At 35.9% G+C, this 17026-nt stretch overlaps 1 protein-coding gene across 2 annotated transcripts in view; it reads right to left on the bottom strand.

The window, feature by feature from the left end:
- The window catches only part of LOC103066429 (OX-2 membrane glycoprotein), a 31658-nt gene extending 15572 nt beyond the window's left edge, over positions 1–16086 (bottom strand). Inside the window, exons 1-3 of one of the 2 annotated variants that reach the window (XM_007423795.3) lie at positions 16017–16086; positions 7020–7101; positions 497–820 (exon numbers count right to left, since the gene is read on the bottom strand). In XM_007423795.3, the coding sequence (XP_007423857.2) occupies positions 497–820; positions 7020–7101; positions 16017–16028 (418 nt within the window). In that variant the 5' untranslated portion in view covers positions 16029–16086. Of the gene's footprint in view, positions 1–496; positions 821–7019; positions 7102–8174; positions 8376–16016 lie in introns of those variants that run through there. The other variant, XM_015887318.3, reaches the window with a different exon arrangement.
- Positions 16087–17026: the final 940 nt, after the last annotated feature.

Genomic DNA, 17026 nt, shown 5'->3' with positions numbered 1-17026 from the left:
GTACTTCAACTCATATAAGACCTAAACAACATCCAAGGGATTGTGGGAGTTGTTCAAAATATCTGGTTGATACCAAATTGTCCTAAACACAATGTCTTCTAACTAGCTGCAAGGAATTGTGGGACTTGCAACACTTTTGGAGGGAACTGAAAACTGCCTGTTTCTGCTTTACAGGGATTGTAACAATTAGATATATTATAAAAGAGATCAACTGTATTGTTGCACCGGCAAAAAAACAAAAACAAAAACTCACTTCTGTAAAATAAAATGAATACATACTGAGTTGTAGGCTATTTTTCAACCAGTTATGTAACTTATGTAAGATTCTACCAGATTCTAGTTTGTATTGAGTTAGGACTACTGATTATTTTCTTCTTCCATAATTCAGTGTTCTACCCACTCAAATAAAGCATATGATTTATTGTAATAATACCACATTTAAAGAAAAAGCTGCATAAATCCCCTACTGAAGCTAGTTTAACTCGGAAAGACTCACCATAAACTGAAAGACAGGGTTGTCCCATGGCAGGCCCTTCAGGAAATGAAAGAAATATGCACTGATAGCAGCCATTATCTTCAGTGCTCACATTTGACAAGTTAATGGCACTATCTTGGGGGCTCCAAACTGTGAAATTGATTCGATCTTTGTATTTTAAAACACTTGGACCTGCATCTTTGTTGTATGTCGCAATATTTCCATCATTTCCAGTCTTTATTTTCTTCCAAGTAACTTGATAAATATCATGATGTTGTATTAAAGTACATCTCAAAGTAACATTGCCACCCAATTCCACATCTTGATTATTTGTCATTACTGTGCCTGGTAGAACACAAAACAGTTAATAATTGTTAATTGTAAATGTAATGTAGAGGAAACATCTTTTTCTTTATAAAATCTTTAATATTCTTTATAAAATCCTTTCTCCCTAAAAGCCATTTTAGTAAGCTGCCTTTATTATTCCAAATTGTCTGTGCCCATTTCAGCCACTCCTTCCCTTGTCTGCAGGTAACAAGAACTGTCTGTACAAATAAGCAAACAGCTACCTTCTTTATCTTTTCTCAGGCAGGAACACGGTCAGTAATAGGTAAGTGGATATAGGCCTTGCCAAAATTACTAATGATAGACAAAGAATATGCTGGAACAGACTTTGAATGATTTATGCATGTGTAAGAATGTTAGGTTTTGCAACACCTAAATCTCATGATTTCCCCAATTTAATGCAATGAAAACCATCCCATAAATACCTTATACTAGGTTTTTGAATATACATCCCATATATCCTATAAACAGAGAAGCCATTTTCTATGTCTTTGCCTTAACTTAACTCTACATGATTGTAGGAGTTTGTCCTGATCCTTGGTGCTAAGTAAAGTTTCCTGCCACTGTTACAATGTTCTCTGCTTATCTTTATTAGGTTCTTGGATTAATTTCCACAACACTAATATTTTTCCATCAATTACTGTAAATAATTCTATCTAATATTTACAAATCCAGGCTTCAGTTGAAATGTAGAATCACAGATTCATAGGACTGAAAGAGGCCATGGAAGTCATCAAGTCCAACTTCTTGTTAGTTCAGGAATTAAAATTAAAGCAGTCCAGACATATGGCTGTCTAGGCTTGTCATGAACATATCAATGAAGGGGACTCCACTATCTCTCTGGTTATTAGTTCTACTTGTCAAACTGCTCTTATTGTTTCAAAGTTATTTCTAAGTTTCAATCAAATTGGTCTCCCTATAATTTAAACCCATTACTCCACATCTGTAACCTTATTCTGACCTTGTAATAATGTAATTCTGAAAGTTGGAATGTCCCTATTCAGACACATTAACTCACAATGTTCCATGATTTTTTTTTATAGTTTATTGTTTATAACAGTATCATTCTGAAGGCTTTTAATTTACAAATATATTGGAAATGCAGATGAAGGCTATGCCACTTATAGTAGAGATAAGATGATGGAATGATTAGTAGATTGCAAGAGAATAGACAGAATGAAGAGGTAAAAAAGAGTTGTAGCTTCGCTGGAAATAAGACAATTGTTGATTCTCTGAACACAACTTAAAAATGGAGGATCTCCTGGGTGTCTAGTACAAGCAGAATATTCTAGGGATCTCTTTTGGATCAGGCTGCTACTAGGCTTGTCTAAGTACCAGAAGATGTTAGGGTTTAAGTAGCTGAGATGCAAATTGATCACAGCCATACTCTGCTTGGGGCAATCTGTGTTAGATAAGATAGAGCAAAGGCTTTTGAGTGAGATGGGTTAAGAGGCAATCGGAGCTAAACAGACCTTCTTTCTAACATTGTTTCAGTTATTTGAAGAGTGTTATCATGTCCCTTTCAGTTGTCTTTTTTTCAAAACTTCCTGAGTGAAGAACTTAGGACTACTGTCAGCTACTTTCTCCAAACTATCAAGGTTATTTTGTATTTTGATTTCTATCTTCTAAGGTAGTAGTTGTCCCACTCAATTCCACATCATCTACAAGTTTGATAAGCATTTCATACAAATTCCATTTTTTCATACAAATCATTTATAAAAATGTTAAAGAGATGAGGACCTAGGACTGATCCTTGTAGCATCCTACTCAATACTTTTCTCCAATTTAATGAGGAACCATTGATGAGTACTCTTTGAATAGTTTTGAGCCAGGTGTGCATTCACTTAAATGTTGTGAAAGACCATCTGATTTGCTTTTCAGTTGATTCATACATTATGTATGGAAATGAGTCTAAGTGCACCACAGACTTGGTTTTCCCTGTCCTGCCTCCTCTGAATGGATTGTAAGAAGTACAGAAGCTTTTCCTTCTGATTTTTAAAAAACTAAACTTAACCACAATTTGCCATTTAACTTGAACTTGACGAATTATGGATAATCTTGACTATGATTTTAAAAAAGCCAATCTGAAACCACTAATCTTAACCATAGTTTTTAGACCAAACAAAATGCCAAATTTTAATTAATAATAAATGAGTATATAACACAGAAGTGGAAAGCTTTGATTTTTTTCCCATACAATAGGACAGAGAAGAGGTAAACTGGAGATCTGCTGTTGCTCATTATAATAATGCACAATCATAATGTAGCATTGTACTTGTATGGAAGTATTTAAGCACCCCTGATCAAATTGTATGCGTCAATAAAGCCCTAAGTGAAAGAAGATGATATAACCTTAATATGTTATAAAATTAAATATTTGGCCTTTCTAAATATCAGGTTGTGACTGGTTATTTATTTATTTATACAATTTATATAGCTGCCCATCTCACAATAGTGACTCTGGGTGACACACAGAGGATTAAAACTAAGAACATAATTGAGAAAATAAACAACCAAAATGCTAATCCAAAATATTGATTGATTGATTGATTGATTGATTGATTGATTATGTGCCACTAAGCTATTTTTGACTCCTAGCAACCACACAGATAGATTTTCTCCATGATGATAATCCAGAAATAATAGTAATAATAATAAAATAATCTATGCCCAGGTCTAACAATATTTCATTTTCAATCAATGAATCAAATCCACCAGCACGGCTAGTTTAACTTTCCAGTCCAAATTTAGATGGAACATCCAGGTCTTTAATGCCTTATGAAAGGCCAAGAGGGCTGGGTCCATTCAAATCTCTGAAGAGATGCTGTTTGATAAGGCAGGTGCTACAATAGAGAAGGCATGATTCCAAGGTCCCACCAGATGACAGTTCCTAATAGAAGGAAACTTGAGCAAGCCAATTCCAGCAGCTTTGGTGGGGTAAGCAGAAACAATAGGAGAAAGGCAGTCTTGCAAGTAGGTGACAACCAGCACCTTGAATTATACTAAGAAGCCCAGCTCACAGAGCAGAGGTATCATGTGGGTGGGCCATGAAATGCCAAATCTGTCCATGCCACTGCATTCTGGACCAATTGTGGCTTTCATACTCTTTAAAGGCAGCCTCATATAGAACGCATTGCAGGGGCCTTGGCCTCAATGTTGTCCCACCAACCAACACTGACTAGAATTGACTCAGGAAAAAGGAGAATCCCAATTGCCCCATGCCTCCCATTCCCAATTTCCTGAGGGTTGGAAAGGATTGGAAAGGATACCAGGATTGATGGTATTAAAGGCCATTGGGAAGTCAAGGAGGGACAGGGTGGATGCACTGCCCCATCTCAAGCCAACAATGTATTTGTATAAATAAATTGCCCAATGCATAGGATGTCTGTGACCAATCCACATTGCAGCTACTTAAATTCTAAAATCTTCTGGCACTTAAATAAGCCTAGACACAACCTAATCCAAGGAGATCCCAGAGTACTCTGCTTGTATGAAACATCCTGGAAATCCTCCATTTTTTAGATGTAATCACAGGATCAACAGCTGTCTTTACCAGCTTAGCCAAAACTTTTTTTTTTTTTTTAACTCTCTTCATTTTGTACATTCTCTTCTAATTTACCAATCATTTTATTTCACTTCTGCTATAAGTGACAAGACCTTCATCTGCATTCCTTTCATGTGCAAGATGAAAGCTTCAGACTGATCTTGCTATAAACAATAAACTATAAGAAAATATCATGGAATACCATGAAAATGATGTGAATTCAAGGTGTCTAAATAGGGACATTCCAGATTTCATATCTACGCTCTCACAATGTCAAAATAAGATCACCATCTACTTTTAAGAACCATGGCCTTCTTTGAACATCTCTCAGCATCTGAAAATGAAGATAATTCACTCTTACAAAGCACAAGAAGGTTAAATTCTAAATTCTGCCAGCTAGCCATTTCAAATATGAGAAGCACTACTAAGAAATGGCACTGGACTATTTGCAAAATGCAGGTGGGGTGAAGCTTACATGGGGATTTGAAGATTAGATTATAAATATAATGAGATATGTTTTGACAAAGAATTACTCCTACTTAATGTATTAAAAACTAGCACTTATGATAGTCTTACTATTTCTAAGACCAGAGATAGATTGGAAGTTATCTATTTTTCATATCTTTTTTCTTTTTCTTTTACTTTATCTCACCTTTTCTTTTCCTCTTCTTTATAATTTGTATTTTCAATTTTCTTTTTCATTTCTAACTTTTAACTTTGTAACTTTAAAATTTCAATAAAATATTATTAAAAAAAAAAGAAATGGCATTGCTTGCATAGCAATAATGTTGTGGAAGAATTGTCAACAGGAAATATCTTCTCTGATCTCATCACAAAATATGCAAAAGAAAACCTTGATAACCCTGAAATGTTTGGAAACAAGATGCTTTGGACTGATGAAACAAAAACTGAAGTATATGGCCATAACTAGACAAGATACATTTGAAGAGAAAAGAGTTCAAGCATTTGAAGAAAATAACACTGTGATAACTGTCAAGCATGGGGGTGGCTCTATTATTTTGAGGGTTGGGTAGCAGTAACATAGGTAATATTGCGCAGGCTGAAGAAAGGATAGATTCACCTAATTATCAACAATTCCCAGAAGCTAATGTCCTACAGTTAGTAAGAAACTGAACAGTTACTGGATATTCCAGCAAGACAACAATTTGAACCAGGCTTCTAAAATCAAGAAGGAAGGAAGGAAGGAAGGAAGGAAGGAAGGAAGGAAGGAAGGAAGGAAGGAAGGAAGGAAGGAAGGAAGGAAGGAAGGAAGGAAGGAGTTTTAAAATGGCTTTCATGGTCTGTAGAGTTGAATATTATTGAAAATCCATGCAGAGATCTCAAACATGCAGTGCATGCAAGAAGACCTAGAAATATTTATCAGCTAGAAGAGTCCTAAAGGAATGGAAGCCAGAACAAAAGGTGACTAGAGGAAAAGTTTTGAAGCTGTTAATTCTGCAGGGAAAAAGAAGAAGAATTAGAAAGCACTGACTGAACAGGTGCATCTGCACATTCACATTTTTCTTATTTTGAATCTGTAAACAGTGTGTTATAGTGGTTTAGATGCCAGACTAAAAGTGGGGGAACCAGGTTATAGTCCACCTTTAGCAATGGAAGCTTACTGAGTGACTTGGGACAGTTATTCTTTCTCAGCCAAACATAGATCACATAGTTTTTGTTGTGGGGAAAACTCCGAACATTATGTATGTTACCTTGAACTCCTGAATGAAAGATGGGATATAAATCAAATAAATAAATAAACAATGTGTGTGTGTGAGAGAGAGTATGTGTGTCCTGCACACACAGAATAAACTCAAATTTGCAGAAAGATTTCATGTTTAATTTTGCACCATGTAGAGATTGCATCAGTCCGTGTTCACTTAAAGATTCATTGATACATACAATGACAAGTATGTGTGTGTCAATATTTTGCAGGCAACTATACATGCAGATAACTTCTTCCACTAAAAATCCATACAGTAAGACTTTATATTCTATTTTAATTCTAATACAACAATACTGTAAGCCTAGATTACATTCACTCTTGCCTTGTACCTCCCTTATTCTAAAACTGAAGGTACAGCCTTCCAGCTCTACTGACAAAAAAAGAAAAAGAATGGTATATCAAATGTTATACTTATTTATATCTTAGTCTTAGAAGAATAAAAGTATTGAAAAGCTCCCTGTGACCCAAATCCATAGATTTTGGACATCTGGGTTTTCATGCAGAGTTTCTGGGCTTCCCACCCTAGCAGCCAAGGATGCTTAATGGGTTGTCTCTCGCTGTTCATATCTCTATCCTTACATCATCAGGAGAACTCTGTGGTCCAAAAACGGATCCCTCTCAAAATATCCATGACAATCTTCTTAATTGTCCTTAATTTATTATATTTTACTGTCCATTATGGAATTTTTGCAGACATATGCAAAATGAAGAATGGCTTCTATCTAAAACTTATTCAGTGAATATAGGTATCTGTAGATCAGCATAGGCATAGGTGTGTGCGTGCATGTGTACTTGCACCCATAAGAATTCCAGGAAGGAAAGAAAGGGGTCTATATAGGAGGTACTATATTATGACTATGGTAGTAACTTCTAGTCATTAACAATTTTCTAATATTAAAATAACATTATACTAATCAAGCTGGACTTACCCTGTGTGGAACAGAACATTACAGCTATTATACACAAAGCCAGATCCTGCAAAGCCCGTGTAGAATAAATACGCTTCATTCTCTAGAAATAGCAAAGCAAAAATAAATTAGTAAATCAGTTTTCTACCAAAAAAAAAAAAAAATCGTTTTGAATATAATGAAGGAAGATGATATTGTAGCAGTTATAGGGTCAGAAAACAACTATCTCTTCCCAAATCTAAGAACATAACACCCAGAAGGTGACATCACATCTTACATATTTCATACATATGAACATTATTTAAACTTGTAAGGAAATGGAAACCTTTGTGAAAGCACACAAATAAAGAGTTCAATTTCTCTGAATTACCTGGCTTGTTTTACAGTATTAGAAGCAACAGAATGCACCACACTCTTGTATTTGTGCAGTGATACGCAGTACAGTAATATGTAACAGTGTGATTTTAATGGATCGTTAGATTTCCTAACCAAAGTGGTCCGTATATCTGTATGTATTAATAAAAAAAGGAAAATGCACAGTGCATGGAGTTGGAATGGACCTTTAACAGATAAAAAGAAACAGGGGAACCCAAATACCACGATTCACATTGATTCAGTATCCAAACGCAAGGCAATTCCTGGAGGTAAATCATAACACTTCCATTCTTAAACTTTAGTATAATTTAAAAGACCCCCAAATCTTTTTCATTTTTTTCATTTTTGATTTCATTCTATCGATCCTTCAGTGAGGTACTTTGCTTCCCCAGATATCTCAGTGGAAAGTAGGCAGAGCCAGAAGACCTCAAGGGATCCTTAAATCAACTCCACCAAGCTTTGAAGCAGCTATGGCTGCTTTGTGGTACAGATCCAGAAGGGTCTGCATCATTTGTGAGCCAAGTGCCTTATTGAAGGATTTGCCCAGCCCTGGTATTTCATATTTACTTACTTATTTATGTACTGCTACCTACCTTGAACATATCTTGGCAGAAAAGCAACATATATCAACAATGAAATAACTAACCATCTCTCCAGCAATGTGCAGCCTATGTCACTTCCTATACTATATATATATATAAAACAAAAACCAAAATGAAAACAAAAACAGCAGCAGTAGCACTCTCCACCGCCTTCAACAAAACAGCAAGCTAAACAAAGAGCAAAAACACACAAACCCACCATCAAGGTAAATTGAAAAGTTCTCAAACACTCTGAGAATCACGGAAGCCTCTTTTTGAAAGGGTACAGCTTCTCAAATGCACTGAGAAAATCTTCTTGAATGCTCTGAGAAAAAACCGAAGCCTCTTTTGCAGGAGTAAAGCTTCTGAGGAAGTGAAGGCATACTTTGGCACAGTGCTACACATTTCTTCATCCCTGAAGATTTCCTGGCTTCTCCAGCTTCACGCACACAGACATGTGCGCACGCGCATGCACACACACACACTCCCGTTTGATACTTTGTATTGATAGTAATTAAGGGGAACACCATGCCAGAGGTGTCGTACTAACGTTCCAATGCACCAGAAACTGGTTGGCCATCCAAGACTGAAGTGACTATGCATGAACTGTATTTTCTATAAAGTGTCTGGCTAGTGATTGCTAAGGAACATATGCAAAAAAGCAGACGGGTAGAAAAAAGCCATTAAACTTTGTTTCTATATGTGTCAACTGCAACAAGATTCTATATGCTCAAAAATGGAAAAGTTCGACACTACCCACAACAAAGGAATGGTTGGTGAAGATAACAGAACTTGCAGAGATGGCTAGATTGGCTTCCTTGATTAGAGAAAAGACAATATTTACATTTATGACTGACTGGAACCCCCTTATAGACTTTTTACATGAAACATAAAAATGTAGTTATGACTCGTGGTTTTGATGATTCGAAAAAAAAATAGATAACAGAAAAAAGTGAGCTTTTTTTGTAATCATAGAGTGAGAAATAACATTGTATTCATATTTGCTGCAAAGGAAATAGGAAGCTTCTTTTTATTTCTTTTTATCTTTTCTCTCTGCACTTTTGTTTTTTCCCCTTTCACTCTCTTTTTATTTATTTCTTTTCTTTATTCTGTATGGCTTTGTGTTAGTTTTTAATAATAAGGGTATTTGGATGACGAATCACAAGGCTGGGAACAGTATTATCTGAGACCTCGAACTGGAAGCATAGTTGTGCCTTGTATTTTTCCACAGATTACCCCAATATCTATGTTCAAGGTTTAAAAGAATGAATTTTCCCTTCTTACGTCCAGAATATACTACTGATTCCTTTGTTATTATCCATTTTGAGCCATCCTGAAAGTCATTTTCTTTTTTTAAAACGGTGTCTACACTTTCCTTTGAGTTTTATAATTGCTTTTAGGCAGGGGCATTAATTGTCTCTTTTTAAGTCTGGGACCTCAGTTCATTTTTGGCTTTTAGTTCAGATCAAAGACTGATTCAGGAATCGCTTAGTCTCCAAGATCATACATCCTGCTTTAGCACTGCATCAGGTTCTCCAGTATACTTTGAGGCTTTTCCCAGGACTAAAGTTACCCATTTTCTTTTCCTAAATTATCTCGTTGCCTCATGAATAAAGTGATCCATTTATCTTGTTTATTCAAAAAGAAGGGTTAACACCCTGAAAAGTGTTTGTTGAATAAAAATCCTGGTCCTGTACACGGTATGAGGTAGATTTCGTTCTCCCACTTTTGGTGTTTCACACCAAACTTAGTTCTAAATATGATGCATACCAAGTTGGGTTTTGTGACCAATGGCTGTGATGGTTTTATTACCATTTAGAGAGAGACTTTTTACACCCTGAATTGTATGTGGTTCTGCAGTAATTTATGAATAACTGATCCTCAATTTAATTTCTTCTGTACCTATGTTATACAACAGTGTTCTTATGTTCTTGATTAACTTGAGGCTTGTTATGCATTTTTGATTCATAATCAAAATTATCATTTCTCCAATCTCCATCTTTCAGTATCTCTCTGCTATAATTATTAGAAATAATATGTTTGTCCACATGTTAGAGAGTAGATATAGCTATCAAGCTGTTTCACTCTGCTATAATGTATTTGTAATTTAATTTTAATAAAATATTTTTTTAAAAAAATTGATAGTACAGATATTCCATAAATACCAGAATAGATCATTATGCTGTCAGAAAGACATAAAAAATTCATCTGAAATTTTCAAAATCCATCTGGAAACATTCAAAGGTAACTACAAGTACTTCCCACCTGATCTAGTAGCATGTCATCATTGTTTTAATTCCTTGGAAAAGCATTTTCCCCAAGAAATTGAATAAAAATAGTTTTTTAAAAAACAGTTCACCGTAGCACTAATTATTCTGAAAGTGGGTGCATAGCCAAAGAAGCCTTGCTTTGAGTTCTTGAAATTGGTTCTTCCTGATTATAACTCAATCCCACTAAAATAGCATATGCCAGTGATTCAGCCTGTGAGCATTCTTAAAGGATGGGCTTAGTGAAATAAGAATTGTTAAGAAAACAACTTGATATGGGAATAAAAAGTGTCAGATGGAAAAAGGGTTGAGCAACAGGATACAGATGGAAGTATCTGGAAGTGGAGTAACAAGAAATAGTGAAAGAAAAACATTTTTCAAAAGAAAAACAGAAGTGAGGTTTTTTTCCTGCTTTTAAGGTCAATGGAAATATGTCAGTGCCACAATGAAATGAAATGCCTTCAAGAGGCCCAGTGCCATCAAGAGATAGGCAAAGGAAGTAAGAAGAAAAAGAGAAGAAACAATAAAAGTAACTTTATTATATATTTACTTATGTTATTTCTTTATTATAAATAGTTTATGGTACATCATTCCAGAAAGTCTCAAAGAGGTTTACAAAAACTGCAAAGAAATTCTAAGATAGAATAAGAAGAGGCTGAAAATGATGAACAAAATTAAAGCAGTGTACAGCGAACCCATTCCAAGAGTGGTATCAGGAGAATTAATGGATGGAGAAGGCCAACAATATATATATATTTAAAAGAACAATATTGAGGGTTGGACCACCACACCAGGAACATCATCTCAAAGCAGAGGTGCCATTATAAAGAAGGCCCATCTCTGGTCCCCTACCAAGTGGGCATCTATATGCCATGACACAATGAGCAGGACCTTCCCCCAAGATGGTGAATGCCTCTGAGGCTGATATAATTGGAGACTCAGTTTCAGATAACCCCATCCTGAATGGTTTAGAACTAGATACAGAAATATCAATACCCTGAATATGGCTCAGTAGAAGACCACTAGCAACTCAATTCACAGGGCTACCCAAGAAGATACTGTGATTAATGGAATCAAAAGCTGGTGAAAGATCTAGGAAGAGTAACAAAATTGTATCCCCTTTGTCAATTTCTTTATAAATCCAGTAGGTTGGCTAAAGACAATACTACATATAAGCAAACCAGAATCCAAGCCAATAAATCTAGATAATCAATATCCTCCAAGAATACCTATAATTAGAGTGCCCCAATTCTCTCAGTCATTTTGACCAGAAAGGGACATTTGTCATTTGGCAATGGTTATTACAATATTCTAGATCCAGAGGAATTTTGGGGGGGGGGGGGTAGGAGTGGTTATACTCCCTGCTTCCTTAATAGTAGTAGGAAGCACCCTCCCCTGTGTAACCATATTTTCACTATTTACTGCACCCACCCAGTCAATATTCCTTGGCCTGCTAATTTGTAACAGCAGATCTTCAAGAACTCAGAGGACATTATTTATATTACCATTTTTTAAAAAATTCTGCTGGATTGCTATTTGAGGATGGAATGAAGGCAGCAAGGTAAGCATTCTTCACTGTTTTCATTACCAAACAGAAGGCATGATTATGTTCTCTAACACATATTCCATTATCATCACAAGCTTGTATCATCAGCACTTGAACTATCTAACCCACTTCATTATTAAGAGCTCCCTGCGAAACCAATGAAAGCTTATATTTCACAACACCAGAGAAGGTACTCTTGGGAGGTTACACTGGAGACCTGTTGCACCCCACGATTCCACTGTAGAACCAGGGACTCAATAGGATCACCAATTCTAGCTATATAAAAATCAGCATATCCAGAATACATTGGATTCAAGAGCCTTCAAGGGTGGATGACTTTAATACTTAGGGCCAAGGTAGATGCCATAAAATCAAATTTCACCAGTCATGGTTTATTTTATATTCTAATTTGTACACCACCATCCAAGACACATGATGTGAAATATAATTGGGCGAAAGGTAACAAACTTGATTAACTAAATCAAGGGACTGAGTAAGAAGGGACTGAGCACTCTATTCGGTTAGGATAGCTGATGGTCACCAGCATCCATTATGGGCAATTCAGCCCAGACTAGGATGATCAGAGGACTAATAATTAAATCCTATTAAGGCAGTTTGAAAAAGATAGGTTTTTTGAGTTTTGAAAAAAACCTAGACTTATTTGAAAATTGGGATTGAAAGCCTTCTGCTCTGAGTTACTGGGAAAACAATGAAGCAATACATTACTAGACTTTAAAAAAAACAAACAGAAAATTAGTAAGCTCACAGAAGGAAAAATAGTACTTTTTAAAAAAAGTTTCTGCCAGGTTTTAACCATTAACCAGTCTCCATTAACAAGAAAGAGTAATAGCTATGATACTATTACAGTTTTCATGGTAAAGGAAGGCTTAAAACACGAGAAAGTAACAATGCAGTTAGAAAATATTTTTTAAAAAACCTAGTTGTTGTGCCTGCATGATATTTGTGCATCTTGATGTTTTAACTATGTGGGGTGTATCCACACAGGCATATAAAAATGTATATGTCCAGGAAGACCCAACCAAGGAAGGAAAGTAATTGGCAATTGCCTTCTAGAAACAGAAAGGTAGTAGGGCACAGTGGCCGCAAAATTCTCCAATGGAACTCTATATTGAATACTTTGCAAGCCAAAGTGTCTGTCCTAACAGGATTTTCTTAAACTGGCTTAAAGTCAAGCCAGCATCAGCACAAGGCAGCAGCACCTTAAACAATAAGTGTGGGTGTCCTCTAATTCAGCATTTGCTTGATGGTTATTTATTAGTGTTCCAGTCTAGCTCATATTCCCTCAAATGTTTACCCTTAAGTCCAGCCAACTTCTAACAAGGCCAAATAAATCAAAGGCTACCAAAAGTAACACAGACCAAATGAGAGCATTAAGTCAGAGGTGGACTGGACCACATTCAGGATTCAAGTCCTTTTTTGCAGCCCCAGAGACCCTTCAAAGGAAGACCCTTCTGACTCTGATTCCTAAAAAGTACTGATGTGGTTTTTGTTATTTTAGGCAGGATATGTGATAATTGTAGCATAAACTTTAAAATAAACTTAGGACAGCTTTTTAAAAAATCTCAAAACTTCCCCCAACTCCAAGAAAAACCCAAATCCTTCTCAGCTTATTTGCATCATCACTACACCCACTGCCATCTTCTGGCTCTTCCCAAAGGTAAAGTTGGACTCCAGCCATTGCAAAATTGCCCAAGAGAACATGAAAAGACACGCAACTAAACCAATCAGGACACCATAAAACATACTTCCCCCTTACTAGCCCAGATGGAGAGTGGGATAAAACTCATGCTTCCATTCTCATATGTTAGTTATGGTACTCCCAAGGTTGTCCTCAGACTACCCAGTTGGATTCCAATTGACCCGGTTCTTCCCCTTGGAGCAAGTCTCTTGACTGATGCTGTAAGGAGAAAATTATCCCAACCCTAACACTGAAACTGCAGCTGTTGAACAAGCCAGTGTCTGTAGTTGTTGTATATTGAGGCACACAACGTTTTCTAGCCTGAAGGTTGTATTTTGTCTTGAAATAGCAGGAAAAAACCACACTCTAAAAATAGGGATGGGGGCAGAACAAATTGAACTTTTATTTTGTACTATGACATGTAATTAAGATTAAATATAACTGATGGGATTGCTTCCCAGTATGTTTTAAATAATTTTCTTCTTCATATTAAAAAGTACATTTTGATAACCATTTTTGGAGGTCTTTTATTACTTCACTCAAAGCTTTGGGGGCTACCTGCAACTTGGTGCTTCAGGTTGTATATCTCTGCCTTACAAGCCATTAATTAGAATGTATTTTAAACTGTGATTTCTGTTTCTCAGTAGTCAGGAAGTAAGGCAAAATGAATTGTATTTCATTCCACTTCCCAGCAATGTGGAATTAAAAAATATATATGTGCGCTTGAGGATTTGTTAAAATTCCTTGTGAATAATTTCACTGGGACTTATAACACTGTTGCAACCTGATTCTAACTGTATTTCCTGAGGGATAAGGCCCACTGAAGAGCACTATTTCTGATTAAAGTAAGAAAAGAATCAAACATTCTTATAACCTTAGCAGCAAAAAAGAAAAGAAAAAGAAAAGTTAAGAAAAGTTCTGTGAGCTTTAATCTTTGAAGTGATGTTCTCTGAAATAAAGCCATTCTCTATTCCTCTATCTCTCTATCTGGTCACTAAGAATCGACAACAAGTTGATGGCCCATAATCTGTGGAGTCCTTGGGGTTCTCTGAGCTTGGTTCTTTTCTTGCAAACATTTCATTACCCAGCTAGGTAACATCTTCAGTGCTAAAATGGGATGGGGTTTGCTCTCTGTTTATATACTGTGGCATGCCCTGCCAGTGCTGGTGGGGCACCCCCACCACAGTTCAACCGTGAGCTACACATATTCACCTCTATTGGCACATAATCTATTTATCTACCTATTCCTGGATATAATACAAATAAATAATTGCTACTGTTTTATGAATTTATGAATATCAAGTGTTTGGATTACATAAGAAATATAATAAAATCAAATAACATAATTATTCCTCCCATTCCTGTTGTGCAGATATTTATGGCCAGTACAAGAAACTGTACTGTAAACATTTATGTTAAATAAATTTGCTAAATAATTTAGTAAAATATTTTAATTCTGCAGAAGGGGACCAGAAAACAAAATGATTGTAGATAAATACCAAGGTGAGAACTGCTGCCATTTACAGTAGATATGTGGGAGAAAAGAATCTGCTTCATTTGAAAGTATTGTTGTTGTATTTGCTATTACTGATAATTCCAATATGTTTATCCAATCAGTGAAAAATATATCGGAACAGAAGTACACTAGAGTTGAAGGATATTTTGGTGTTAAAAGGAAAAGAAAAATATGTAACCTGACTACTTTTATAAAGCAGTGGATACCACTGGAACATCATCCTGAGCCGGAGTAAGGATGGTCAGTTTGTCCAGTTGCAATGCTTGGTGGTTGCTGTTCAAAACGTATCACATAGAAACATATACACTCTGATCAGTATATTTCAGTTTCTGGAACACCTAACAATGATTTTAAATAACGGTAAAACAGAATTTCAAACAAGAAGTTCAGTGAAATAAAACAGAAACAGAGGCAACAGATAAAGTAAATGCTTGCTTCAGTCAGAAGGTCTTTAATGTCTGGTGATACTCCATAAAAAGGGCAATTAAATTTCCAGTAGTAAAGAGCTGTACAGCTTAAGAGCAGCAAAATCTATTTCTCTTATGCCTACCCCGCAACACCCCTCCTCCGTCCAAGCTGTACATCTATTGTATTTAGGTCACAGAGAGGAGATTCCCTAAATCTTACGGCAGCTGATAAAAGACATGGTTATATGGAATTCCAGATCCATTTAAAGTTTTATGCTTAATTCACCCATTCTTGTGTTCTTTTTTTGTATTACATTTTGAATTACAAGTTTCTTGGAGCAGGGATCTGTACTGTACAAGGGCTGTATGATTTACTATTGTCAGAATCAGCACATATAAAACCAACTGCTCACCAACATCATAACAGAGCCATATCTCTATGTCAACTTGCTTAAGCCACACATAGTAAAATATATGAAGCACATTCACTCTCAAGAGGGAATTCTTAATCCACACATTCACTCCAAAGCAGCAAATCCAGTTTTATGCAGCTCTTATCCCTACTTTCTTTCTGCAGAACCAATTGACTAATATTGCTTCTCTGGCATTGCACAAAATATCTCTTACCTTCAGTTGCATACTCCTGTAGTGGGGAAAACAGAATGCATCTAAGTAAAGCTGCTATGTTCAGCTAAACAGTGAAGTGTGATAAAAGAGTTGGAATGCTCCTCCTACTCTTCAAATGCTTATACCCGGGGGGCGGGGGGGGGGTGTCTCAAAGCATTATCACTTTAAAAACATCTGAAAAAATTGCTTCTTACTAAAAAAGGTTGCATAGAAATGCTCAGCTGATAATCCTAAAAGGCATCTACAGTAATTATCTAAATATAACAAACTATTTTACCCTAAAATAACTCTTGTTCACCCATGATATGAACTGCAAATATTTAGAATACAGAAAGATCTGGAATGACTTCTGCTTTCATTGAAATATTAAGTGATTACTAGACCTGACCTGGTAATTTGTGTAATCAAGAAATGTTAAGCAGTACAGAAGAGTATAGAGAACATACAGTATAGACCAGCAATTATTTGAAGATTCTTGCTAAATGCATACAGCCTTTTTTAGGAAGCTGATGAAATGGAACAAGTAGGGTTTTGAAAAGAAAACTTACGCATAGATCATTGTTTTCGGCCAGCCATCTAATAATGAAAAACTCAGGGAGGAGCAGACTACTTTTAAATGGCCTTCATAGGTTTAAAGGTCATCTAGTTCTAAATTTCTGATGTGGTTGTAAAAGAAAGTGGCAGAAATTGCAATAAGCACATAAGTTAAACCTGACTGAGTCTCATTATACAGATAGTTCTGATGGAATATCTTTGGAACAGCTGCTGTATTGAATGAAGTCATGCAATGAATGAGTCAAGTCAAATTGCTTCCAGGTACCAATTCCAGGTTTCCAGTTTTCATTAGATGAAATATGACTCTAACAGCAGAACAATATTCTAATACAGTGTATGACATCTTAATTGAATCTTGAGGAATTTAGTGGGACTTACTGTAGTTATTTAGGGTTTAATTATTACAAATTCATCTCTGTTGTTTTCAGATATTATTGCAGCAATCTGTCAAGACA

The sequence above is a fragment of the Python bivittatus genome, unplaced genomic scaffold (genome assembly GCF_059951505.1).
Source record: "Python bivittatus isolate LINGU-HERP-01145 unplaced genomic scaffold, Pbiv_v1 ctg000350_np1212, whole genome shotgun sequence".
Taxonomy (NCBI): domain Eukaryota; kingdom Metazoa; phylum Chordata; class Lepidosauria; order Squamata; family Pythonidae; genus Python; species Python bivittatus.
Note: the sequence above shows the minus strand (reverse complement) of the source record. Positions and strands in the feature narration are given on the sequence as shown.